The sequence below is a fragment of the Anopheles coustani genome, chromosome 3 (genome assembly GCF_943734705.1).
Source record: "Anopheles coustani chromosome 3, idAnoCousDA_361_x.2, whole genome shotgun sequence".
Taxonomy (NCBI): domain Eukaryota; kingdom Metazoa; phylum Arthropoda; class Insecta; order Diptera; family Culicidae; genus Anopheles; species Anopheles coustani.
In genome coordinates, this window is record NC_071288.1 from 65,460,354 (window position 1) to 65,486,185 (window position 25,832).

The window sequence follows — 25,832 nt, forward strand, 5'->3', positions numbered from 1 at the left end:
GAATTTTTCCGCTTACTGCACCAAAAGTACAGTACTGCGATCTGACCGCTTTTCTGCCAGGTCCTGGACATGACCGGTGTCTGGGTTCATATGTGCATCGCCAGATAGGTACCACCTTGGTGCATCCCTCACCGGCAACACACAAAAACAACCCATAGCCGGCCTTGTCCTTTCCTTCTCTTCTGAAACCTACCGCAAAATCACACTCCGGTATGGTCTACGGTGGTTTCCGTACAATGTTCTGCACCAGCGTGCTTGTCCCGTTCTGCTATTGGTCGGGCAACTTTCTGCACGAGGCAGGACGCTTGCTTGTCTCTCAACAGGTAACCCCAGGAAACGAGAACGGGCCCCACACCGTGTCTTGAATCCTTGGAGCCACTTTCACCGTGCCCATCAGTCTTGATCAAGAATGCTACAGTTCGCCGAGTATCCGACCTAATGTAGATCTTGACTTCTCCCACTCTTTGTGAACCATCAAGGAGGGTGAGTCCCTTCCGAAACACGTCCTACGTCTTCACGCTCCTGTCCATTGACATAAGATTCATCCTAACCGCCGGAGAGGCTAAACAAACCAGAGGGCTAGATACCTGCTCTCAGAATTACAGGTACCTTACGAGGCCTGGTACTCAGTAAATCGACTTCCTGCCGACTTTGGCATTGAAGACCGCCAGGATGATTTTGAGGTATCTGGGGTAACTTTCATAGAGTTTCGCGAGGCGGCCATAGAACAAGTCCTTCTCCTCTTCATCTTTGTCTTCGGTAGGGGCATGAACGTTAATGAGGCTTATGTTATAAAATTTGCCTCGCATGCGCAGGTAGCATAGCCTATTGTTTATAGCCTAGAAATCAATTACAGCGCGTTGATTTACGGCGAAGCCCGTGCCGTGAATGTGGTGGCGGTTGTGACAGCTATAGTAGATGTCGTAGCTGCTGCCACGCCTTTTATGCACGCCACTACCTATCCAACGTATCTCTTGTAGTGCGACGAGCTCCTTGTGTAGCTTGGCTAGTTCGTCATCTAGTTGTTTCAAGGCTCCGGTTCTATACAATGTGGTCATTTTAATCGTTGTCGTTCCATGAGCCCATTTTAATCGTTATCCGGGGCGTTGCAAATGTCCGTTATCGAAACGATTGTTCAATCCCAATAACCTCACGGCCACGACAGGCGAAAATTATTTTTCACCCGAAAAAACCGTTTTTTTTCGCTTCAACACCGTTTTTAGGGCGTTTACCATGGCCGGGTTCTTTATGGTAGAGCACTCACAACAATGTCTTCTATGTAAATCACCGGCTAAAAATTTTAGATTAAATTAAGAATTCTTGAATTACTATATGAAATAAACGTTCTATAGTTGGTAGAGTCGGTGATAATACGCGCCACGGCAGAACAGTTTCTTTACATTTGAGCTGTCAAATCTTTCTCACCCTGTTTTCGCTACCATTTACGTGGTCCATCTACAGATTGCGAAACACTTTTTCGGCACTCATAGACGCGAAAAAGTGAGTGCCGAAAAAGTGTTTCGCCTCTCGTGGCCGTGAGGCTAATGAAAGTTCATTCGTTGCAATCGAATGAGGCCGAATTTTGATACTAAACGTCCTAAGACATCTTCCACACAATATGGACATGTAAATGACATGGATGTCCAATCGGTATACTCTCCTGAATACAGTCCTATCAAGTATCTCGATCCGAACACTTTACAGTAGTGACAGTTACATATTTTGAAATGTGCATTTCAAATAAGTTTTTGATGTTGATTTGTAAAACGTGTATAAATATACACTTATATATACAATGCAATGTTGCACTGCAAGATCAGTATTGGCTGTGTTTAAGTGTTAACGATCCATAGTTTCAGGTTTTTCGCGTCTATGGCTCATAGCAGAGGTCGGTAAAGTCCAACCCGCGGGGCAAATTCGATCCACCAGCTGATTCATACAAAAAAAAAAAGTTTGTTACCGAATTGTTCACGGTATGGCCCTGATTTTTGTTTTTTTGATACGTTTAAACTATTGAACGATATAGTCAAAACCCATGCAACTTTATTAAACTTTTTCGATCCCATTTCAGTATGCCCTATTGATCTGTCTGAAATGATTGACTCTCGTGCATCTCGTCCTAAACCAACTACTTTACTGACTCGAAAACACTTAAAGCCTTCTTGGAGTTGGATTAGCCGTTCACAAGAGCGATCGGCGTTACGATTTTTGGCCAAATTATAGTCCGAGATATTTGGGTTAGCTTTGATTTTCCGAATGACTCTCAATCGCAATTGACGATTCACGATTCCACTTCATCGCTTAGTTTGCACCTTACGGACACTCGTCTGTGTTTTCTTGTACTTTTTAATCACACACGCAACGGTCGATTTAGCAAATTTAACCGTTCTGCCAGCTCCCGAGATGACACTGATGGATTCTGCAGATAGTTGTGCACAATTAATTTTCGCTTCTCCTCTTGCATGTCGAACATCTTGGAGCAGGAATAACTAAATGGCGTGAAAATTTGACCAAATAAAGTATATACTTTTGTCACCAAATGCTGTCAAAATTGTCCATTTTTGTCCTCGGGCACAGTGGTTCAGCTAGAGCGACGGTCCGGTAGTCTAAATTTTGTATACAGTTTTTCGTTGTTTTCAAGACAATAATTAACCAAGAAAGTGAATTAGGTTTTTCTAATCTCGATCCAACGTTGCTATTTGCCACTACCTTGTGCAAACACCAAGCCCACGGCTACCGTCAACTTAACTATGATTTTGGCAAGAATTTTACGCCAGACAACCTTATTACTACATCTACCTCCCAATATTATTTCATTTACCTTTCTGCATCAATTCTGCACCCGTACAACATTCAATAAGAAACAGTAATGCTTTGTATGCAAGAACACAGTTGAAGTGGGAGATTTAAATACCTACAACTTTGAAGACCTATAACTCCCAGAGTCGCAAATAGTCACATCCAATTTTTTCAGGATATCTTCTTAAGATGTTATATTTTTGCCCTGATATGGTCTCAAAGAGTTCCGCTTAGTTCCAAAAAAATACTGCCTTATGAAACATTATAAAGCGAAAATGTTGTGTGCGTTTTTTCATTTATTTTTTAAAAAAGTTTGTATATTTTGGTAAAGTTGGCATTTTTTATACTTTTAGAAGATAGCTAACAAAATTTCCTATCCAACAATGTACAACATGTGTGAGAAAATATTTTATAAATATTAAAAATTAAATATGCAAAACGAAGCAACTATTATATACGAAAGCAAACATAATTTTTTACTCTTTGCCCAACTTTCAAGGACGATATCTCCGGCAATTGTGCTTTAAAATGAGTATAATTCTGGAAATTTCTTATTACACTGTCATTTTTTCATATGCAAAAGAAATTTTGAAAATTGGTGTCATGAAATGTCAAACCAGATGACCGGACTCTGAACCTCTGTGACGGGGGGCTAAGCTATCATTCAAACAAACTGCCTCATTTCTAAATGAACCAAGCCTTAGTATGTTTAACATACCGTAGTTGAGTAATTTAAATGTTGTTAAGCATGTTAGCAAAATTTGATATCCTCAAATAATTCAATGAAAATGAATAGCAAGATAAATGGTTAAATGTAACTTCTTAAAATATGTTATCTCATCTTTATGTTACTTTACGGATTAGATAGTTGATGCTCCATTAGAAAATGGTTCAGTATCACTTTCAAAAAAATAATACATCGTTTGAAGTAACTGTCCCGCGGTATCCGGGTTTGTTTCATCATTTTGCCCATTTCAAGAAATGTGTGCCGAACCCTGGCTTGTAGAATCGAAGATACACAAAAATCGATCGATTTTCATACAAAATATATTAAATACGCGGGTATACAATCGAATAGTTTCTTTATCGTAAACAAAAATAATACACATTTCATATTGCCCCACTGTCCCCTACCATGGACATTGAAAATATTCCGTTTTGACTGATGTTTTCTTTGTTAGACATTCGGAACGAAACACGTGGTGCATCGAATACGAATAGTGGGTACGGCGAAACTTCACCGTACCTGGTTTTTCGTTTGATAAAACGAAAAACTTTCACTAAAAACCAAAAAAAAGAAAGAAGATGAATTTTCCAAAACCATCGAAAGTCAAAAGAATGAATGGACAGGCTGGTTCGTGCCGTTTTCCTTGCTTTCGGGGTGAACTTTTCCGGCCGCTTGAACACGCGAAGCGCTGGGCGTGCATGCTCGTGCCGTCGTCGTGCCGAGGTCGGAAAATTCTTAACACACGCGCGTGTTTACTACAACCGCGCGCCGGAAGGCCATGAGCGTGCAGTCGCTTCCCAACCGTCGATCGAGCCGGTTTCCAGACGGTGGCTGATGCAATCACCGAGCGCAAGGTGCGTTTCGAAGTTCGTTGTCCGCGTGTGTGGTGTTCGCTAAGGCCTGCCCCTTCCCCACTGCGGCTCCTCCCGGGTGCGTTGGTCGCTCGAGTGTTCGTACCAGTGCATGTCGGACACCGGGCGAGTTTTCCGGTTGCGTGTGGTTGAACTTGGTGCGCACCGCGACCCGACCGATCGCTGGTGGGCCGGTTGCATTCCTTCCGGTGGTGGTGAAGGTTTGTGCGAAACCAGCGGATTGGAATTGGCGGAATTTTCGATTAACGAAAGATGCGGTAGATGTCGGTGCCCCGTAATGTGTTCCGCGTGCCAGCACCAATGCCACGAATGCAGTTGCCCCTTACCCCATCGGCTAACCGCGGATGCTAAAACAGAGTTACGAAACGGAAAGGAAATAAACAGAGCAAACGAAGTTCGGTCCATCTATTTGTTCCACATCGAGCGCAAATGTTCCCTTTTGCACCAGTAACGCAATAAACGGTAATTGACCGTTATCGAAGGACCCAGGGCCACCCACGGCGGTGGAACATACGTGTGCCTGTGTGTGTGTGCTTGTGTTATGTACGTGTGAGCGGAAGAAATGAAGCGATAATTAGTACCAGTGGCGCTGCAACGGTAGCCAAAGTGCAACAGAAGTGAACCAGTTGCATTCAACTACCCTCTGCACGCCCATCTGTGTCCCCGTGAGTGTGTGTGTGTGTTCGTGTGGGTGTGCGTGCGTGTATGTGCGGGTGTTGCACCGGGCGGACTGCAACGGGTGTTTTTTTTTTTTTATATTATTTCTCCGGCCATCCGTTGCGGCCATTTCATTTCCTTCGCGGTTTGTCCCGGCGAACACGGCGGGAATAAAAATAAACACTAAACGCTACCGAAACGAGCGATCCCCTCCTCGTGGGGTCACCCGTTGGGGCCGTTTGACGCCGTTTTGATGCCGTGATGGTGGATGGTTAGATGGATGGTTTGGAAGGGCCAGTCCCGGCGTTGGCCAAGAGCAACAAAAGGAAACGGTGCAGACAAATAAAATAACAACGAAATAACCACACGCCGGCGAAATGAAGAAACAAACCGATGCTACCAGCGGACGGGATTGAGTGCGGCCAGCGATGGTAGGAAAAGTAAAAGCAACAGTAGAAGAATAAAAAAAAACAGAAGAAGAAGAAAGCGCAGAGAAGCGAACGAGAAAACAACAACAACAACAGCAACCGCCGTGCAATATAACACACATAAATAGCCATCTCGCGGGAGTCTTCTTGCAAAATATTTACGATGTGTGCCGGCGATGGGATATTTATGAGTTTTTAACGATAGCAGCATATTTTCCTGCCAACTGCGCTGCCTAATCGCTTGCGTGTTTGTGTGTGTATGTGTGACGGTTTGTCAGAGCGTGGCAGAATGCCAGCGCGGGAACAGAAGGCGGGGGAGGGGCGAGAGTTGTGACTCCCTCTTGTGATCGAGAGAAATTCCAATTTGCAAGTCGTTGCCTGCCGGAGTCGAAGGGCGAAATTAAATCGGAATTACATACACACGCACACAGGCCCACACAAGCACACGTGCGTGGGGGCGTCGGGGGATACGGATCGGAAGGATACTGTTTATTGGAAATCGCTGCTAGGGCGTCTGTTTCCCGTGTCCCACAGGCTGGCAGAACAATAAAGCAAACAGGCAGAGTAGTGTTTTCTCAGCAGTCGTACGAAAAACCGGCCGCGGCCGGCGACATTTTCGCCTCGTAAGCACACGCCCCCGGGCCATGCTGTCGTTCCCGTCAGTTGGCTAATGTCCTACGTGTCGCAACACATTCCAACCGAGCCATCCGAGGTTTCCAATTTGTGATCGATTTGGCGGACGGGCTTGTGCCGGTGAGCAAAGTTGTAAAAGTTGACTGGCAAATGGGTGTGGCGGGAGGAGGACACTCGACACCGGATGCCGGTTGGCGTCACCATTAAGCAGCCGTATAAATCGGCGAAATCCGTTCGCTAACGGACTCAAGCACAACCGTTCACACACACAAACACGTGTGCGCGGTTGCGAGGCTACGGGATTGCTACAGGTGTGTGATGTTGCTCCGGATGTGTTTGGTGTCATTCCGTGTGAGGAACGAGGCTTAAAAAATAAGTGAGCTATTTCACAGTGTACAAAGAGAATAAAAAGCAGAAGATAACGAAGAAAAGAAGCGTAATGTACCAATCGCACAGGAGGCGGATCTTGGAAGGCTTGCGAGTGATAATCTCCGTGCATTATGCTGAGTTGATTGAGCACTCCGGATATGGCCAATAGCACAGGTACGAAGATTTATGTCTCGCCTTTTTTACGTGGTGACTTAGAATTGATGATTGCGGATTATGGTGGAGCTTTTTTTTTTGTCGTAAGGCAATCAACTGGCTTGTTGAAATTACCCTGAGTTCTTATAAAAATCCCATGAACCGTATTGTCATGAGGTAAGCAGTATAAGATTATGCACACTGAGCAACCCTGAACAGGAGTTCTTAATGTCTATTCGCTTGGGAAAAAGTCTTCAAAAGGATGGAAAATATATTTTGTTAAAAGCATATTTTTGTCAAAGTAATTTTCTTTACAAAATCTTCGAACAATTAATTTTTTGTTATCACGCTAAAGTGATACATCGAAATGTACGAATTATATAACGATCTAGTTTGATCTTATTTTTGTACTGCTTGGTATACTTAACTTAAAATTCATTCGAATTATTTTCGTAAATTAATTCGAATTATTTCGAGACGGTATGACCATGGAGAGTATTTAAATCAAGAATAAAAATTTACCTAAATACTTGGTGCTTCTTAAGGCAAGTTAATCAACTTAGTTTTCTTACCTTTACACCGTCAAACTTGCTTGCTAAAACAACGTAATAATATTTTTGTGAATAATTTATGGAATTTAACTAGATCATCAATAGCTTCATAACCGGACCCTCCCCTGTACGAAAGAACTGACTATCCACGTACAACAGGGAAACAAGTCTCGTAAGCCCTTAACGGGCAGGCATGACCAAGAGGTCGTTACGCCAAGAAGAAGAAGAAGAAGAAGATACCATACCATATCATTATTCTGTTATGTTAAAAATTACAACTGAGAAGAAAAATAACTTTGAAAACCTTCAAAACTGTTTGTAAATACATGTTGAATGCTTTGCTGTGAAGTCGTAATAGTCCATTTCTTCACATTTTCCATGAACATTTTATAAACAAAACACTGGGCGGCTCCATTACAATGGTTTTAGAAATGTGTTTATAGTAAGTGGACCATACGCAAATAATGATGTAATAATTGCTTTAATTGTAGTAGTTGGGATCCACGACAGCCGAGCGGTAGCGCCGGTGAGAAAATGGCCTCATGAACGCTCTCAACGCCGTGTGTTCGAATCCCAACTGCGACGGGACCCAGAGGACTGAGAACAATTCTAGTGGTTATGCCATAAAGAAGAAGAAGTAATTGCTCTAATTGTTTTTATATATCAAGCTACCAACTCTAAATATATATTCGATCATCATAATAATAAAAATGTCAACAAACCACCAGGCGGCTCCATTACCATAGTATGTTGAATAATTTAGCAGACAGTTAAATTTATTGTAGGATAAAAATGGCTGTACAAGCCATATGATTTTATGAAATATTATCCAAGTTGTCGGTAAAAACCAAAAAAGGAACATTGGAAGAACAACTTTAAAATAATAAATAAATGCAAAATGAACTATAACGAACAAATTTTACAAAATTAATGCATGTATGTTATGCATGCATGGCAAATATTTAAATATTTTCATAAAGAATTACACTTGCATCCAAGGGTGCCCGTAACAGGTCCAAGTCGTTAACGTTTCTGGAACTTCCTAAGTCTCAGCGTTGCCTTGGCCGTCGTTCGCAACAACCACCAGGCGCCTCCATCGATTGAGCATTAAAGGTTTCTAAACAATTTTCCGCCAACTCGACGCTATTGAAAGTCTTACTAACGTCACACAAAGGTGCCACGCGAACGGAATTGTTTAGATTTTGCAAATATTTCGTATCTCATCTTGTTTGTGTCTGCCATTCACCTGGCTTCCTCTCTGTGTTCCCGTGGTTTCACCAACAATCGTACCCTGACGTCAATGTCGACGAGCCCGTCAGCAAGAGCTCAAGCAAGACGCTGTTGAAAGGCTAAACCATGGGGGTTGAAAAGAAAAAAAAAGTTAACCAAGAAAGGAGGAAACTGAAGAATGACAGCCATGGTTTTGGTGCTCGTCCATTCGAGGGAAAGGTGCGCTGACGAATGTAGCATACCATTTAGCAATGTTTTCTGTGAGATTCCAACGGCAAATTCCGGACCGAGCTCAGTTTCGCGTAGCCACCGCCTACCATCTTTCTCCGACGTGCAGCGCATGGCCATGCTGAAACGATTTACACCTGTGTAGTGGGAAAAATTTCCTCGCTTTAATCCGAATTCTTCTCCCACATCAACTCGATTGGGCGTGCCGGAGTCGGAGCAGGTCATGCTGCCAGTGATAGCCGGATCGTTTTACACGCGGGCAGGGATGGGAAGGATGCCGCCAGGGTGGTGGGATGAATGCACTTGAAATGTGCACACTCCCTTTCGTCTGTGGGACGCGCAGCGCACTACGGTAATAATCGTAAAATTGTTTCCGTAGCTTCCCAATGTAAACATAGCGTGACCCAATTTCTTCACCAGTTGTTTCTCGTGGGGATAGTTTTTGGGGCGGAAAATGGTACCGGATAGAAAGCTCGTTGGTCGGAATGGCTGCGAGTTTCGCTCGTATGTGTGAGTGCGTCACTGTCGTTGTGTGCAGCTAGTGTGCAGCAGTACAGTAGCGTCGACTGGCGTAAGTGCATCCCGAGCGACACTTGGTCTGAAGATGCTGGCCGACTTTCTGGGCACTGTCTTACGAAACGTTACCACCACTGACGAAAGCTTTTAGCACGTTTCCTGACACTCGCTTCCCACCCCTGTGGTGCCCCTGCAGCAGCCGGTCCGGTCAGAAGTTAGTTCTTGGCGTTCCGTAACATATGGTAAATTTAAAGTTTGCTTCGCGCTGCTTTAGGGAGAGCACCGTTTTCGTTGGCACCCGGTTTTTCTCCTTTTAGGGTCACTGCGTCAAATCCTTGAGAAAGCACAATTTGGGAGTGTATGTCTGGGTGGAAGTTTGCAAGCAGACGCTAGTCAAATTAGCCACTTTGTATGTGTTTGGGGTTTTTAATCCTGATACGTTACTGATGCACTGTTAAAAAACTGCACTTCATCTTGAATTAATCACTGAAAACCATTTTAAGGATAAATAAAGGCAAAATAACATGGTTGCAACGTTTTTCAATAAGGATCTAAAGTATTATAGTCCGTTCATAGATCATTCTAAAAAGTAAAATGTATGTCGACTTGTTCACTGTCAAATCCATCTAAGCGATTACTATATATGGGTGTTTGGGCGTGTCAAATGGTGCAATTTCCAGCAAGAATTCTCGGACAGTAATGCCATACGTGAAACAAGCCATTGCTATCGCCAACTATTGTTTCTTATTGTTACGATGCCTAAGGAACAACATTTTACGTTTAAGGAAAAATAGATAAACAAAATGGAATACTACATTTACATACCCTTCTTTTAATAGAAGAATAACAATAAATCAACTGAAAACTACACACCGTAATAGTCTCACGAGAGACTATACGAAAGTAATTCATTTTGCACAGATCTCATGCACGATACGAGAAAGCGTGCAAGCCATGAGCAGAACAATTATCCTTTTGTTTTGTTTAGAAATTCCGAGTTCGATGGCCTGTAATACATATGGCAGAACGAGATCTATTCGTATCACAACGTTATTACGTTGAACGATGTTTGCAACTCGTTGTTGGTTGTGACTGTTTGAGCGAAAACTTTATATGGGTGTTCGGGATCGTCAAACAGTGCCTTTTGCTATACTTCGAGAATAGGATTGTTTTCGATGTAATCTCATCAACATCAAGCGAATATCACACACTTCAAATCGATGAACATTTTGATAGAAATAAATAATAGCTTCCTTTCAAAGAAGGTTCTAGTCCTGTCATGTCGAAAATCTACAATAAACAAACCGTATGTGTGATTTACCGATATTTATCAGTTAATAACATGTTAATTTAAAATAGTTTTTAAACGCATGTTTTCTAAGGGCTAGAAAACAATTAGGGAACAGGATTTGGTCAGGAAAGGACAGGATGCTTAATAAACATTTCGATTACAGAAAGTACGAACAGATTACGATGTAATTACTACTTAAATAATTTTCAAGCCAGCTCAATTTTCTCTGTCATTTATGAGTCTACAGTTATTTGCTTGAATATCTATTGCTTCCCGGCGTTTCAGTTGAACTATGTCGACATCATGCACATCGTTACTAGGAAAGATTTTCCAAAGTTTCTGTTGCCGGTTAGTGAAGCATTCGCTCAAGACTCTTATTGCAATTTGAAAAATGAAAATCCTCAGAAAGTTGTTTATCTGCATCCATTGCATAATGTTATTGCTTGTACGTGAGGCATAAAAGTAGCGAAAAGTGCCGGGAAAACGGTTGAGGCGGTCCGACCGACAAAAGAATGAGATATTACAACCAGCGAAAACATATTTGCCATCAACTGACTGAGCGCACTGGTACATCAAGTTTATGGGTATTGTGTCTGACATAGTTTGTAGCTGGCGGGACAAATCTTCTCAAACACTAAAGACCGATAGGCTGCCAAGGCGAACGCCTACATTCACTCTGGTTTGCTCACGCCTCTTCCGTTGCTCGGCGGAATGCACACCAGAGCGCACGGAACAATTCGTAAGATAGTGTAGCACCACGTTCTGTGGTGATGTTTTGTAGCTGCTCTTGACAACGGCACGAAGAGCAATGCCGCCGCAATCGTCCTCGATCGGGACGTCGGGAGCGTCGCGTGCTCTTCAGGTCACTTGAAGCGGGGTGGCTGAAGTTGAACTTTTGCCTTTCCACTGAAAAGGCCGCCCGTGGCCTCCCGTCGGCTTTGCGAGAAGTTTCGTCAGAAACTCGCACCGCTTGACGGGTCGGCAGCACTTTTGGGGAAAATGTGTCCTCTGGCACACGCGCTACCGAGCGGGGTTCCTTTAACGCCGGGAGTTATTGCAGAACTTGTGAGAACTTTTGCACGTTCGTTTTCGAGGGTGCCGGCGCCCTTGAGCTTCAGCGTATAATGGTAAACTTTGAATCGGGGAGCTTGTGAGTAATCGAATTTGAAAAGTGGACGAAGATTACTACAAAAGGCACTCATGCTATTAATTTATTTAAAAAAAACCAAACATGATCTTTCGACACAAGTCAAAAAACGAAAAAAACTGTGATCATTCTTCATAGCATAATAAACAGTAGCAAACTGTGATCATCAAATTGAATTTTCGAGGAAAAGGAAACATTGAAGAAGGAAAAAACACACGTTTTTCAAACATGCAAATCAACAAAAAAGGGTGGAAAATGTATTAAATTTTATTCTGGTACCAAAAAAATTGATTGAATGATTTGAACTTGTTTAAAACTTTTGCAAGGACGTAAGAAGTTGCTACTTAAAATACAAATGTGACTTGGAAAAATCGATTATATGTTGGGCTGGGAGGCTCGAAGGGTTGAACCAACAAATTTTTAGCAGACTTTTCGCACAAAGAATTTATGTTGAAGGGGCCAAGCAAAACAAGCAGGCAAAAATTGTTTCTCGCCGTATATTGATCGAAATTACGATGCGCACTTGCTGTGCAAAGATAATAAAGAGAATGTGCAATACAATTTTTTTTAACTTGCAAAGATTTTCCAACTGGTGGGAAATGAGCACGTGGGGCCGCTCGGAGGCAACGGAAATTTATGAACGGTACGAAAACTTGATCTATTTGCTTTGTTTCGTTTGTGTTTTTAGTTTTCCACTTGTTCATGCCCTCTTCGGGTACTTTGGTTGGAATAAAAAATAAACTCCCGGTGTTATTCGTGAGCGAACTGCACCGCTGCCTCCCCGTATATAATGCATACAGCCGGCCGAATCTCGTGTGTTTGTTTGTTCGAGCCGGTTCCCGTCCCAAACGACCTATTTAGTCCGGCCTCGGTAACGCACCGTAACAGCCAGAACGTGTTTTTGTAGCCGTTTATGGATGGAATAATTGAAAGCCAGCGAGCGAAACGTGAGGTGCGCTCGCCACCCGAACGGGGCTCGGCTTCCAAATGAGATTTTGGTGTTTGTTTGTTAAACATTCTTCGGCGAGGTGGTTCGCTACTTGGCTACTTCAATTTTTATCGCTTGCGCTCAAGATAATGCCCAGTATCGGGCGCGTTACATGACTCTTGAGATACGAAGAACAATAATCAAAACAGTGGCTTCTGTTGTTCTTGGGATGCTCGAAACGTCTGTTTTATGTTTCCACCCTATAACGGCTTGTATTTTGACCACGCGGATAACATGTTGGCTAAGTAGAAAGAAAATAGCAAGTGTTTTGTTTTCGTTGCCATCGCGAACAACGGGGAGAATGTTTCGAAATGAATGACCATTTTTTTCACAACATTGTCAAACATTCTCCGACGGTGGCATGATGGAGAAATCCATTCAGCAAAATTTATAGTGGCATTTTAATAATATTTACTCTCCCACTTTTGTTGCCACCATTCCCACCCAACCCAGCCCGGAGTGGAGCTAGGAAAACAACACTAGCGCAAGTCAAATACACCGCCTAGCCTCAAACATAAATCCTAATCATTGTGTTTTACGACCCGAAGGACGCACCCAAATAATCGCCGCACCCTCGTCGTCGCGACGGGCTGTAGGCAGGCGGCAGGCGGACTAGCAAAACAAGGACCAGCAATTTTACGGTGGAACCCGAATCGAAATAGATATCTTTTTTATTAGTTATTAATGGATGGGGATGGTTTATGATTGCCGTCAGTAAATGTTGCATATTTTATAGCCTTGTTGAGCAAAGTTGTGTTTAAATTTGCTCGGTTCATTTCGCTGATTAGTCCCGGCGAGCGGTGTTCGATTGCTTGTCGGGATTAATTAATGCTTGTTGAAGTAAAGTTGCATTTCAGAATATTGCCTTTCCACAAATTCGGGCTGTAGCAAGTGATCTAAATAAAAAAACAAACAATTTATTTTAATCAAAAACGAAAACTTTGACAAGGTCTAGGAAAAGTAATAACTGTATTTGCTGCTTCCTTAAAAAGGAAAACACCATGTTAGGATTTTACTTCGAGGTGCTATAATCCTCACACTCGCATTAGCATATTTTTGGGTGCTTGTTTCATCCACAAACATTATTTCACATTAGGCGATAGGAATAAATTAGACTTTCATTATCTAATCATGATGAACGGTCGTGTATTTTTTTGTTTTTGTGTCTCTTCTTATATCTCTGTTTTCGTTTCTCTGGCGCCAAACTTGTTGATCTTCGCCTGCGGTGAAGTCATATGCAAGCTTTAGTGTTGTTCGTTTATTTGTTCGCTCTAGCAGTGACTGACGATTTGCATACATGTGACTATCGACCCATGTTTCTCGTCCGCGTATTTGGTCCGTGGACGAAATTGATTGACTTCCTACCATTTTGACAGTAATTAAACACGACACAGGTAACAGCGGTGGCCGGTTTAATGGAAAAACAAACAACCACACCGACGGAGTACACGGATTGTGTCATCCAGGAAATGCTTTTGCTCGATGTGGTTCGGGGTTAGGGAAGTTAATCGGAAAATGTCCTACAAAATGTTACTGAAATGAAGCTAAACAATACCTAAACTATTTTGCGATGCCAAATTCAGTTGCCCTCGCATCTTTTTCCCATTCGCTTCTCATCGGTTATTTGCTACGCGATCTTTTACTTTAAGATTTAACCTGTCGTTCGGCGTCCGCGTGGATCTGGCGCCGGTTCCTGATGTGTGTGCGTGAAATGCAGCTAGGGGTTCCAGGGGTAATATGCACCGCGTAAGGAGAGCTGATGAATTTTGAATTAAATTTGCTAGTGATTGTTGATTTTATCAAATTATTTAGTTCACTAAAAATCAACCAAGTAATCTGGTAGGGTATTTTAACCATAAAGCCAACCGCAAGTAAACACATTTCAACTAATATATCAGACCACAGCAGGAAGAAGTCAGACATGCAAGGTTCTGCTTTTCAGGAAAAAAAATTTGCTGTCGAATTTCTTTGACGGTAAATTTCTAGGTGCGGATAACAGTAAATGTCCACTTCTAATGGGGGGGGGGGGGGGGTATAAATAACCGAATTTTGATCAATTAAAAATTAAAACATTTCTTACGTTTTCACCAGAAGTAAATGAAATCCATGGAATCAATGCTTTAATAGATATTTTTATTTTAAATGATAAGAATTCACTCTAGTTTACTTACAAACTAATACATTTTGCTAAGCTCATAGTTAAACTCATGTTTAATAAAAATACGATTAAATGTTCATACTTACCTGGTTTTTGACTGTTGTAATTATAATTAATTGAACTATGTATGCCATATATAAAAACCACGATTTTTGCACTGTTTATTCCTTAGTGGTGTGGTTAAAAAAAAAATAGAACAGAACCACATGCGAACCGGTGATGGTTTTGTGTTATTTTTTTATATTATTTTATTTTTTTAGCAATATTATTCCTGTTGCATAATTTTCAACCACGCAGATCATATTTTAGTTCACTCTTGCAGGGCGACTACAACTCCATCAGAAATCGAAAAAGGTGCGCTTTGCCTCGGGGGTGCATAGTACCCCTGCCACCCCTACCTACCAAAAACACACGTCCCACGCCGTGAGTGGCGCTGAGCATAGTGGTTGAAACAAAAACAAACAAAAAATCAAGAGCAGACAGTTGTCAAACGGTGACAGGCTGGCGGGCACGGGACAGTTATTGTAATGTGTATTTTCTGTATGCTAATGAGATGGCTTTCGTCTCCCGGTCGCCGCCGGGATGCTGATGGTGTGGGAGTCCAGGGAATAGATTTTCCCATTTTCCAATCCACCAACAAAAAGCGATAAGACAAGACCCCCACGCACCGCCTCACCGGGCGGTTACCGTTTTCTTTTACCGGCCGGTACGGGCACGGGGCGGGTGGGCGATTTTAACGGCGAAATTTGACAGCACGGACACTTTTGGGAGTGAGTTTTTGGGGCGCACTCACTTGTACGGCCCGAAGGCGACCGTAGGTAGGTGGGGGATGATTTCAGTTTGACATGAATACTTTTCGGTTGACTAATGTTTCAATGAACCAGCAAATGGCAGGAAACGTTGTAGGATTGAAATAGTTTCGTCCAACCGCCCTAAGGATGGTCCCTTATCTAGTCTATTTTTTCGTTGTTTCGTTGCTCACTCTTGGCTCGACAGTTGGTATCAGGCGAAGTCGACCGGGGTAGATAAACGTAAAAAGTAAGGTTTATGGTGCGTGGGGGGACCTTTGCCGTTTCGATTCGGGAATGGATTTAAATTGGAATGGAACTTAAAAATTATACTTTCACCGGATTCGCCCGACTGTGGCTTTCCCTTTCTGGTTCATTATTTCACGTTTTATGCGCGCGGCTAGTGCAACATAAAACAGACTTAAAGAACACTTTAAAGTTAAGGGTTTAATAAATGTGCAAACCCAACGTACTCATGATCTTTCTTCAAAATAATGATAATAAAAAGAATAAGTGAAACTCGGCTTATGAAGTGCTTGTGGATCATTTTTTCTAATCCCCTCCTTTAACGACGCCATAAACGTGAGTCGCACAGCGTAAACACGCGAGATTGCAGGCCCTCCTATCCCCTAGCCCTGCGCTCCTGCGGGATGGCGCCAGAACGTGGACATGGACAACTTTAATTAACTGATCCGATCCGAAAGGTTTGTTAAAGGGGAGAAGATGGAAGATAAAGGAGGGGTGGAGGGAGAGGGGGTTTGAACTAATCGGCATCCCTGGGCTGCAGATTGTTTGTCCGGGGTAAACTTATTAGGTTTGGGGCGCCGGGCATGGGCCTTAAAAACAACAACGGGTAAACATCAGCGTGCGGCCGCGAATTCCGACGTGCTGAAATTATCTTTCCGTCCGCGCCCGACCGAGAGATAACGCTGCCTCCCTGCGCCCCTCGTACCCCGACCGACCCCCTTGGGTAGTTGGTCCCCAACAGGTGGTTTTATGATTTTAATTTAATTAAAGTACCCCGCGGCCCGTATCCGAAGCATTCAATTTCCCTTCGGGTTTCCGGAACGCCAACCTACCGGATGACGGCAACGGGGCCAGAGGGCCCTAGGGGGCCACGGAATCCGGAGGTGGACTCGGGCGATGATGATTGGAAGGATGTTCCCGAATGGCGGGCGGACGATGGATTTTCTCGGGCTTAGCGTGGTGCCGGGGTGTCATAAATCTTGCCCCGGGGTGACATAAGGCGACTGTTGCACAATCATGCCACACCGGAAGCCAATTCCGGACCATCCGGAGCGGCACTGTAGGTCACCGGGCGCTCGGCGATGGATCGATTGCACGTGACCTAGTTCGGGGCGTAACGGGCGTTTTGCGAAAACTTGCGTTGCTTTTTTTATGTTTGTTGGTTTGCTCGCGTTTGGCGGCCATCACGCTTTGTCCACTGCTGCGAGCGCGGCCGGAACAATAGCTGGCAGTATGTTGTTTGCACTCGCCTTATGTGTGTGTGTGTATGTGTGTGACAGTGTGTGAGCGAATGTTAAAGTGGCGTAAGAAAGCGGACCATTAAACTCCATTGTACCCTAAAGGGAGACCGTGAGTAATACTCTAGCGACCGTCCAAAATGCTGGAAATGGAACTGCTCAATTAGTGTCCTCCATGAACTAGCGTAGAGTAAGTTTACATCTTTGACCGAGGCTTTTTTTTCCTTTACGACACACAAACATACACGCCCACCGATCCTAACTCCATTTTACTCGTGCAGGGGTTTTGGTGGTGATAAAAGTTTTGCCAAAAAAGCACGGCTTTTTATTCCTACTTTGTAACGACCTTCGACCGGTGTACATTCTCATAAATATCATAAATATTTCATAACCACTTTACCCCGGCAAAAGGCAATAAACGGCCAGAGTGCCATCCGAAAAGCTCGGTCACAGTTGATCTCTGCTTAGTTGCGCGCCGTCCCGGACGGCCAACCTACGGATGGGAGCCATCTCGTTTTATTACTTTTCGAATTTTTGCCCCCTCAAAACGATGATGGAATGTGCGGCACTTGAAGAGTTTGGAGGACTATTTTTCTACCCCCACCCGGTCTGCCGAATCGGAACCTATTCTAGGGGGGTGAGGGGGGCAACTTATCGGCATTCGATTGTCTGATTCGGCGAACTGTTTGACCAGTTCTTTTTATTATTTTTGGTTTCAAAGGACATCAAGCGATTGCGGTGAATGTTTGCATCAAGTTTCAATTCGAATCACAACGAGTTCGATGGAATGCAATGAAATCGTTCATAATGATAATAATTTGAAACGACTGTGAAATATTCGGAACAACGGTCCACGACTATTTCTACAATCACGTTTGAAGAAAAAGCTACAAAACCGTAGAGGATAGAACTTAATACAAGCTAAAAAAAAACGTAAACAAACACAGAGTGGGGAAACAGACCCAAATTTCTAGTGATTGCTGGCACTATGAACGCTGCTTTACACATACTTGGACAAATTGTATGAATTTGTATGAAGTGAATGCACCAATGGGACTATGAAAATTAGTATTGTATGTAATAAGAGAATCTGCACAACTAGCATTAAATAATTCAATTCAGTGAAGTAGTACGACGCAAGAGACCATAAGACATGCATAGCACCAATATAAATACACACTGCTGGGAGGTTTTGTATTTAGAAAGCATAAAACATCAAAGCTTTTTCCCGTTTGAAGCTTTTCACATATTCAGTTTAAGCACTGCAGATGTTGTATTAAGCGTGAGGTTTTTGAAAAGTTTTCCTTGGAATCAATCAATGTCGGCAAAGCGTATGATAACTAACCTTAACGGTAAAAGAAACCATCAGAATCACAGAGGAAAACAATTGGTGAACCCCGTAATATAAATTTAAAGTATGCTATGTAATGGTTTCAGTTGTAGACCATTGAATCACAAATAATAAATAATAAATAAACTGCAGATGTTGTGGAAGAATTTTTCTAACAAAATCATCTAAATTTTACTTTTCGCACATTCAGTTTAAGCACTGCAGATGTTGTTGAATAATTATTCTAACTAAATCATGTACATTTTACATTTGAAACTAAATTGTATAAACACAAAAAAAATGCAAACTAGTTGAAAAATAAACAGCACATCGTAAAAAATCATAAAACCGTTATTTTTGTTGCGCAAATGAAGAGGAGAATCTACCTCGGGGCCTCATTTACTCTTTTACCTATTTTTCCATACCTATTACAAAAAACAATGATCATACTATCAATTCCGGGATTGGGGGTTTTTGATACTTTGATAAATTAGCCGACTTTGACTTTACTTTGATGATGTAGCCGACCTATGAGTAAAAATATTATGATGTTCTTGTGCTTGTCAAAACATGAATTTTTTTCTAGTGCGCCAAATGGATTGTTTTAAAAAATGGATGACCAAACTGTGTGGGTCACGAAAACCAAGAAAAAACTTGCAGCACTCATATTTCAATCGTGCAATAATGTTTGCATTTTATGACTAAAGAAAGATACTGTTATAGATCAGCACTACAGTCAAGTTGTTTTAATCTTTTTAATTTAATCCAGCCATATTTAAAGGAGAGCAATAACAACTTTTATCTCACCCAGAAGCCTTCGTGCAAGTGCTGGAAAAAGCAGAAACAAATTACGGTGCTGGACAGTGTGCTTTGTATGACCCAAAGTAAAACAACCAAACGGAAATGTTGGCGAAATGAAAGACAAACGGTGCACTCGAAATGGTGGCGAGCGGAAAACAACACACACAGACACACATACAGAAACAGTTTGTCATACGACCCGGACGGACATTTCCGCTATCTCACGCCATATGGTCTCCAGGGCCGAGCCTGAGTGGCACCCGTTTCCCTCCACGCTGGCTGGCAAAGGACCGTACCATTAAAGTGTGTAATCGTGTCTCCATGCAGCTGTATTTGCCAACGGTCTTCAGTTGGGCTTTGGGCATTCTCGATTGCCCGTCGGCCATTGCAGCGAACCCTAACCTATTATTTACCCATTTATGATTGATTATACGCGCGTGGCTCAAAAGCCACACTTCTGCATGCGGAGAGCTGGTTCTCGCTTGGGTGGCATTGCATGTAAATTCGCACGCTGTTCCGATTTACGCCCAAAGCTGGCGCGGGTGTTGTGTCATTCCGGGCAGGAAATGAGCGTTATTTTTGGGGCCAACTCATCGTGTGCAATGGCGAATGCAGTGAAAATCCCACTGCCATGGACCGCGCTTCCATTTGCCATTGTTTGTTTGACCGATGGCGTTCCTTTTCTTCTGGCAATCGAAGCCTCGTCGGTGCTCAGAAAATCAAAGTTAAACAGCGTGTCAGGTTTATCACAGTGCACGGTGGATTGTTTACGCACCAGTCTGGCCCGTGCCGGGCCAGCCAAACAGTAATTCTATTTCTGTGCACAAAGAGAAACCGGAAAGAAAGCCGGTGGTCGGCTTTTGGCGAAGGATAATATTACGCCTGACAGAGGCATTCGTTTAATTCCGTCGGCAGTGCCGCTTTTTAATGCCCACCATCGAAGCAGAGTTCGTAAACAGATGCCGGGAGTTTATTAATACGAGCGCTAACAGTTTGCAATTCGACTCCCCGTGGCGTTACTTTGATTTATCGAGATAAAGTCCTTAAAGTGGGAGCTTTCTCGTGTTACAGCATAACGATTAAAGTGATCGGAAAAAAGTGCTCTGAGACTGGCGTCGTCCAAAAAGAAGGTTGTTGAAGCTAGTTGAAGGTTCGTCCAGAGGACGTCGTGTGTCGGAAATGTTTACACTTAGCACCTTTTAACAAATTGCTTCCGCTTGGTTGAAATGGGAAATGACACGAACGAGTAGCAAAAAAGAACCCGAAGCCCCGGAGCCCAACGGAAGGTACACAGCGGCGAAAGGTACGCTCCCAGCCCATCCGGTGGCGTATTGATTTCCGGTGAACCGGGTCCAATTAACCGCAAGTTCTCGAAGGGAACGCGGGCGTCCGGTCGGTCGAATGGGACGATATTCCGGCAACGGAAACATCGACGTCGGCGGGGGACTAATTAATTTCGATTGTAACTCGTTAGATGAAAAATGGCAGCAATTGAAGGGCTCGAAAAGAAAGACAAAGTTTTTGATGGTACAGATTAGGTGACATTTGTTGAACTAAAGTGGAACCATCGTTTGGTAGCATAAAATCATAAAAGGTCATTAATCCTTTCCATCTCATGGCCCAGACGAGGTCTTCAACCTTGGGTGAACTTAGTTTTGGCCATATTTCCCTAGAATTTGATTTTGTTTCAAACATTTTAAATAGTGCGTAGTTTTTATACATTACTTGCAACATTTTTAGAAACTAAAAGCACATTTCGAAAAATATTCCACTAAAAAAGTTAAAACATCACTGTTGTAAAAATTAGATTCTACAATAACGAATACGTTTGCCATAAAAAGTCTTCCGACAGATGTGTAAGTCGTTCGTCAGATGTGTAAGTGTAATTCATCAAAACATTACTAGGCGATATACTCGATTGTGGAACTTAAAAATAGCCCTCTTTTACCCGAATAACAAAACAGAATCTTCTTGGAAGTAGTCTTGTAAGCCCTTAACGGTTGCAGGCATGACCAAAAACGATCGTTACGCCAAGAAGAAGCAGAAGTTACAGACACAATAACAAGATAATAATACAATAGTAAAGTGACTTTTGATTTTGATGAAGATATTCTGCACATCTTGTTCAATGTCGGTAGTAAAATGCTATTATAATTGAACCATTTAAATGTTTGAAAAGCCTTGAAGGATTCTTGAAAAACCAATTGCAGAACCGAAATGTTAAAGATGTAAAAAGATTTTGTAGGAAGTTAAGATATCAGATAATACTACAAAATAGGCTATCATTGAGGCTCATGTAGGCAATCAAACGAGTTACCTCGTTTCATCTTTTAATTTTAGCTCTCTCTTCACTCACCGCGAAAATTACCCATGGAACGAAGAAAAGCAAGTAAACAACTTTTTCAATTGCAAACATCGGAAGATTGAAATTTCATTCAATATTTGTAAAGAATTCGTACATTTAATTGGTTTTTAAGGCCTTCGCTAATCAAACGAAAGGCGGATAATAAACGGTTGAACTCGTTAAATAGCTAAATAATCACGTCTTCGATAATTGCAGCTCAAACAATGCGGTTTAAAAAAACTCTCTGTTTTCAATCGGAAATGCTTTTACTTGTGCTTCTACATAGTACTATTTATATAATATAAAATAAATTCTGATAAGAAAACATTACTTTTTGTGAAGTTTTCAATTGAGTTGTTATTTTTTGTTACCAAAACAGCACAAAATGGTTACCTTGGAATGCTGGAAGCTTGGTATAGCGTCATTAATGGAAGTTTTGTTTTTTCTTTTATCTATTTTCATTATAGGACAAGCATATCGGAGCTCAATTTAGAGGCGCTGCGAAAAAGAAAAACAAACGAAACGAATGGATGTAAGTGTTGAAATTTTGCTGAAAGTTTGCGGATCTTCGGAAAGCCTTTGATTAACTACCCAAACCAACCGACCACGATGGAGGTCGGAAACGACTCATCGTTCGCCCTGCTGGAGGGATTCGAGTCGCTCCTGGAACCGAATCAAACCTCCATGTACGCCAACTACCAGGAGCAATCGGGGTCTAACGGGACGGGCAACGAGACGATGCTGATGTGTCCACCGACGGATATGCCTACCACGTACTACCTGTTCATGCTACTGTACGCGGTCGTGTGTCTGGTCGGAGTGCTGGGAAACACTCTGGTGATCTACGTCGTGCTGCGTTTCTCTAACATGCAGACCGTCACGAACATGTACATACTCAATCTGGCCATCGCGGATGAGTGCTTCCTGATCGGGATCCCGTTCCTGATAGCGACGATGCACATGAAGCGGTGGACGTTCGGGGGTGCCATGTGCAAGGCGTACATGGTTAGCACCTCGGTGACGCAGTTCACGTCGTCCATCTTCCTGTTCATTATGTCGGCGGACCGGTACATTGCTATCTGTCATCACATCTCGTCCCCGAAGTACCGGACGCCGCTGGTGTCACGCATCGTATCGGTGTTGGCGTGGTTGGCATCCGCCCTGATCATGCTACCGATCATGATCTACGCCGACGTGATCGAGCAGAAGCCAAACACTTACTCCTGCCAAATCCTGTGGCCCGAGACGCACGGTCATCTGCCGGGTTACACGTTCACATTGTACTCGCTGATACTGGGCTTCGTCATACCGCTCTGCTTCATCATGACGTTCTACTGCCTGGTAATCCGGAAACTGCGCAACGTTGGCCCCAAGACGACGGGGAAGTCGCGAGGCAAGCGGCGCTCCCATCGAAAGGTAACGAAGCTTGTCCTCACCGTCATCACGGTGTACATCCTCTGCTGGCTGCCGTACTGGATCTCGCAGGTGGCGCTGATCACTTCCGACTTCGAGACGTGTAGCACCCGGCTCGACCTGATCCTGTTCCTGCTGGTCGGCTGCCTCGGGTACATCAACTCCGCCATCAATCCGATCCTGTACGCCTACCTGAGCGAGAACTTCAAGAAGAGCTTCCTGAAGGCGTGCACGTGCGCGGCCCGGGCCGAGGTCAACGCCCAGCTGAAGCTGGAGAACAGCGTCATGCCGAAACGGTCTCGCACGCGGACCAACTCCGACACGACGCAGCTGACGACCCAGGGCTCGAAGGTGCAGCACCGGCTGCTGGTCGGGGAACCGACGACCACGGCTACGACGACCACCACGGCCGCTTCCTGCGTGTCCTCGCGCAACCCTAGTCCCCCGCCCGACCCTGCACGGCCGGCACAGCGAAACCATCTTCTCACCGTACCTGGCACCGCTCCCATGCCCATCCAGAGTCCCACTGGGGGCCACAACAACCACTATAGTCACAACAATAACAACGTCGGTCCTGCCATGGACAGCACCACCGTGGTAGCCAACGGTAGTCCCGTGAGCGGGAAGAGTGTCCCTGGTGCACCCACCGAAGAGAGTGCCATCAACAGCGGTGCCGAGGAGCTTGTCAGACTGACGTAACTTCCGCGGTTGACAGTTGACACTTGCGTCATCGGTGCTACATGTGTGACGTACTAGCAGCATTAATAGTAATAGTGGTAGTAGTACTAGTACCGGTAGGAAAAAGCCCTAGTAATAACAATGTTTTAGTAGTAGGTGCCATCTGGGAAGAAACGTTTGCCCGGGGATGCTATCCTCCATACGTTACGACGTTATTAAATTGTGGTGTAGGCGTTCGAGGTTGGCAAAGATTTACAGAAAAGCTAGAAACTCGACTCGAAACGGCAAATAAACGGGCTTGTATAAACATTGCTAACCTGATCCTGCTCGTGGTGCACGGTACAGCGTGGAGGGCGGAGAGCAAAACTTATTTATGTGATACATTAGTGTTAACGACAACAACCCGGTCACTGTACGGGACGAAACGAAATGAACGTATGTGTTTCCTGCTTTTTGTTAGTTTTACTTTTTTAGATGAGATACCTCGCTTTGGCCAAGGTGCGTAATTCGAAGGTTAATGAGTGGATACTGTTGTTCGCTAGCACAGAAAAGTAGGCCGCGTCATAATCTCTCCGGATGCGTTCAACAATTGCTCGCTCGTGCGTTTGCAAATGGCGGAAAATTCGACTGTATAATGATGCCGAAGGAACGACCCAGATTCAGTGTTTAGTATTCCACTGGTTGTAAGTGACACAGATCTGCAGTTAGTCTCATAAGTGAAGGTACAGTGATAGTATCCACGTTTGCCTCAAAATATCTAGAACAATTCTATTCTTAGCTCCACAATTTCTAACGCAAGTTGTAGAGGAACATAAAATCTATTTAATAACCTACTGGCTTTAGTTTTTAGCCCTTGATTGAAAAAAAAAAATCATAAACACCATCAGTTAAACTGTCAACTGTTAAGTCGATCCTGATGTTTTCTATAAATTACATTTCAATACTAGTTTTCTGCTTAACTCCACTTCTCCATTCAACTCTAGAGTTGTCCAAGGAAAAACAATGCAAAAACTTATTGTATTTGCAGATGTGACCTTTTTAACTAAAAAATATTCCTTTATGGATGCCTGGAGCTATACCTAAAGCAAAATAAAATTTAAAAAGCAGGATATTTGTCTAAATTGTCGAATATGAGAGCAATAAATTCTAGAAATTCACAGATCAAAATGTTCTGCACCAGTTACTTCATTTACTATCAGCTGCAGAACACCATTATTTGTAATAAGGATCCTATGAACGTGGTCTGAATGCCTGAGAAGTGCGTACTTCAAACGTACAAACTGAATCAACTTTTTTGATTATACTATGATGATGTTGAATTGAATCTTAATTGAATATTACGATCATGTATTAATCTTGAACGTATTTTATTATCTCTACCACCATGTAGATTAAAACAAAATTGTATGCAAGATTGAATTGAATAAGGACAAACTGTAATTGAACAACTTAAACCTCGTTTTGGAATTATTTAATACGTACACTGTACCTCTACAACATGCCAACATCATTCTTAGCAGCATTTTGAAATTTTTTGGCCGAGAGGAGAACTGACTTATATATTTGGGATCAAAAGTGGAAAATAACACTGTACCATCACTTTAGGGAGAAACTGTATCTAAAAGCCATCGAATTGGCACGCATAGCAGCACAACCACAACCCACTGGTTCCGGCTGTTCCAGTCGGATGTACGTTTTGCCCGATTGTGAAGCTACCGCCATTTGCCGCTCGGGAAAGTGGTCCGGAATTTGGTTATACAAATTTGAGCTCACGAATTCCGGACCACGCGACAGAGCGTGCATGCAGTGTGGCGTGAAACAAGCCTTAGAGCCGGTGTTCAATAAAATACACCCATTTTTCAAATGCACGTTCGATCCTCCGAACGTACGAATTACGACCGCATCGCGTTCCCGAGATGACCGATGATGATTATGATGCTGACGATGATGGCGTTAACATAAATTGAGCTCCGCCTCCCGGGAAACACAACAGGCGGGGGTGGGGTCGTGGAGGTAAACAAATTTATCGCCTTCCCTAATGGCCTGCTCGGAATGATTTCCGATTTGTTTAGGTTACCGATTGAATTCGGGAACAGATAGTTTGAAATGGCGGTTTGAAAGCATGCCGGGTTTTGCAATCGAATGCTAAACCGCCTCAACGTGTTGTCGATCGGCAGCCCGTGTGTAAGTGAGTGTGAGGGTTGATTGAGTTGTGATGGTCGGATGATCAAATGCATCAAGAGCGAT

The 25,832-nt window shown here is 43.3% G+C and overlaps 2 protein-coding genes across 2 annotated transcripts in view; both read left to right on the forward strand.

Annotated features, from left to right (window-relative positions):
- Positions 1-22,076, forward strand: part of LOC131259825 (mucin-5AC-like) — a 44,252-nt gene extending 22,176 nt beyond the window's left edge. Inside the window, exon 3 of the mRNA XM_058261417.1 lies at positions 21,962-22,076. Within this exon, the coding sequence (XP_058117400.1) occupies positions 21,962-22,030 (69 nt within the window). The 3' untranslated portion in view covers positions 22,031-22,076. The remainder of the gene's footprint in view (positions 1-21,961) is intronic.
- A 27-nt stretch (positions 22,077-22,103) lies between these two features.
- On the forward strand, positions 22,104-23,606 carry LOC131265399 (somatostatin receptor type 2-like). Its single transcript, XM_058267661.1, has one exon. The coding sequence runs from the start codon at positions 22,104-22,106 to the stop codon at positions 23,604-23,606; it is 1,503 nt and encodes a 500-aa protein (XP_058123644.1).
- Positions 23,607-25,832: the final 2,226 nt, after the last annotated feature.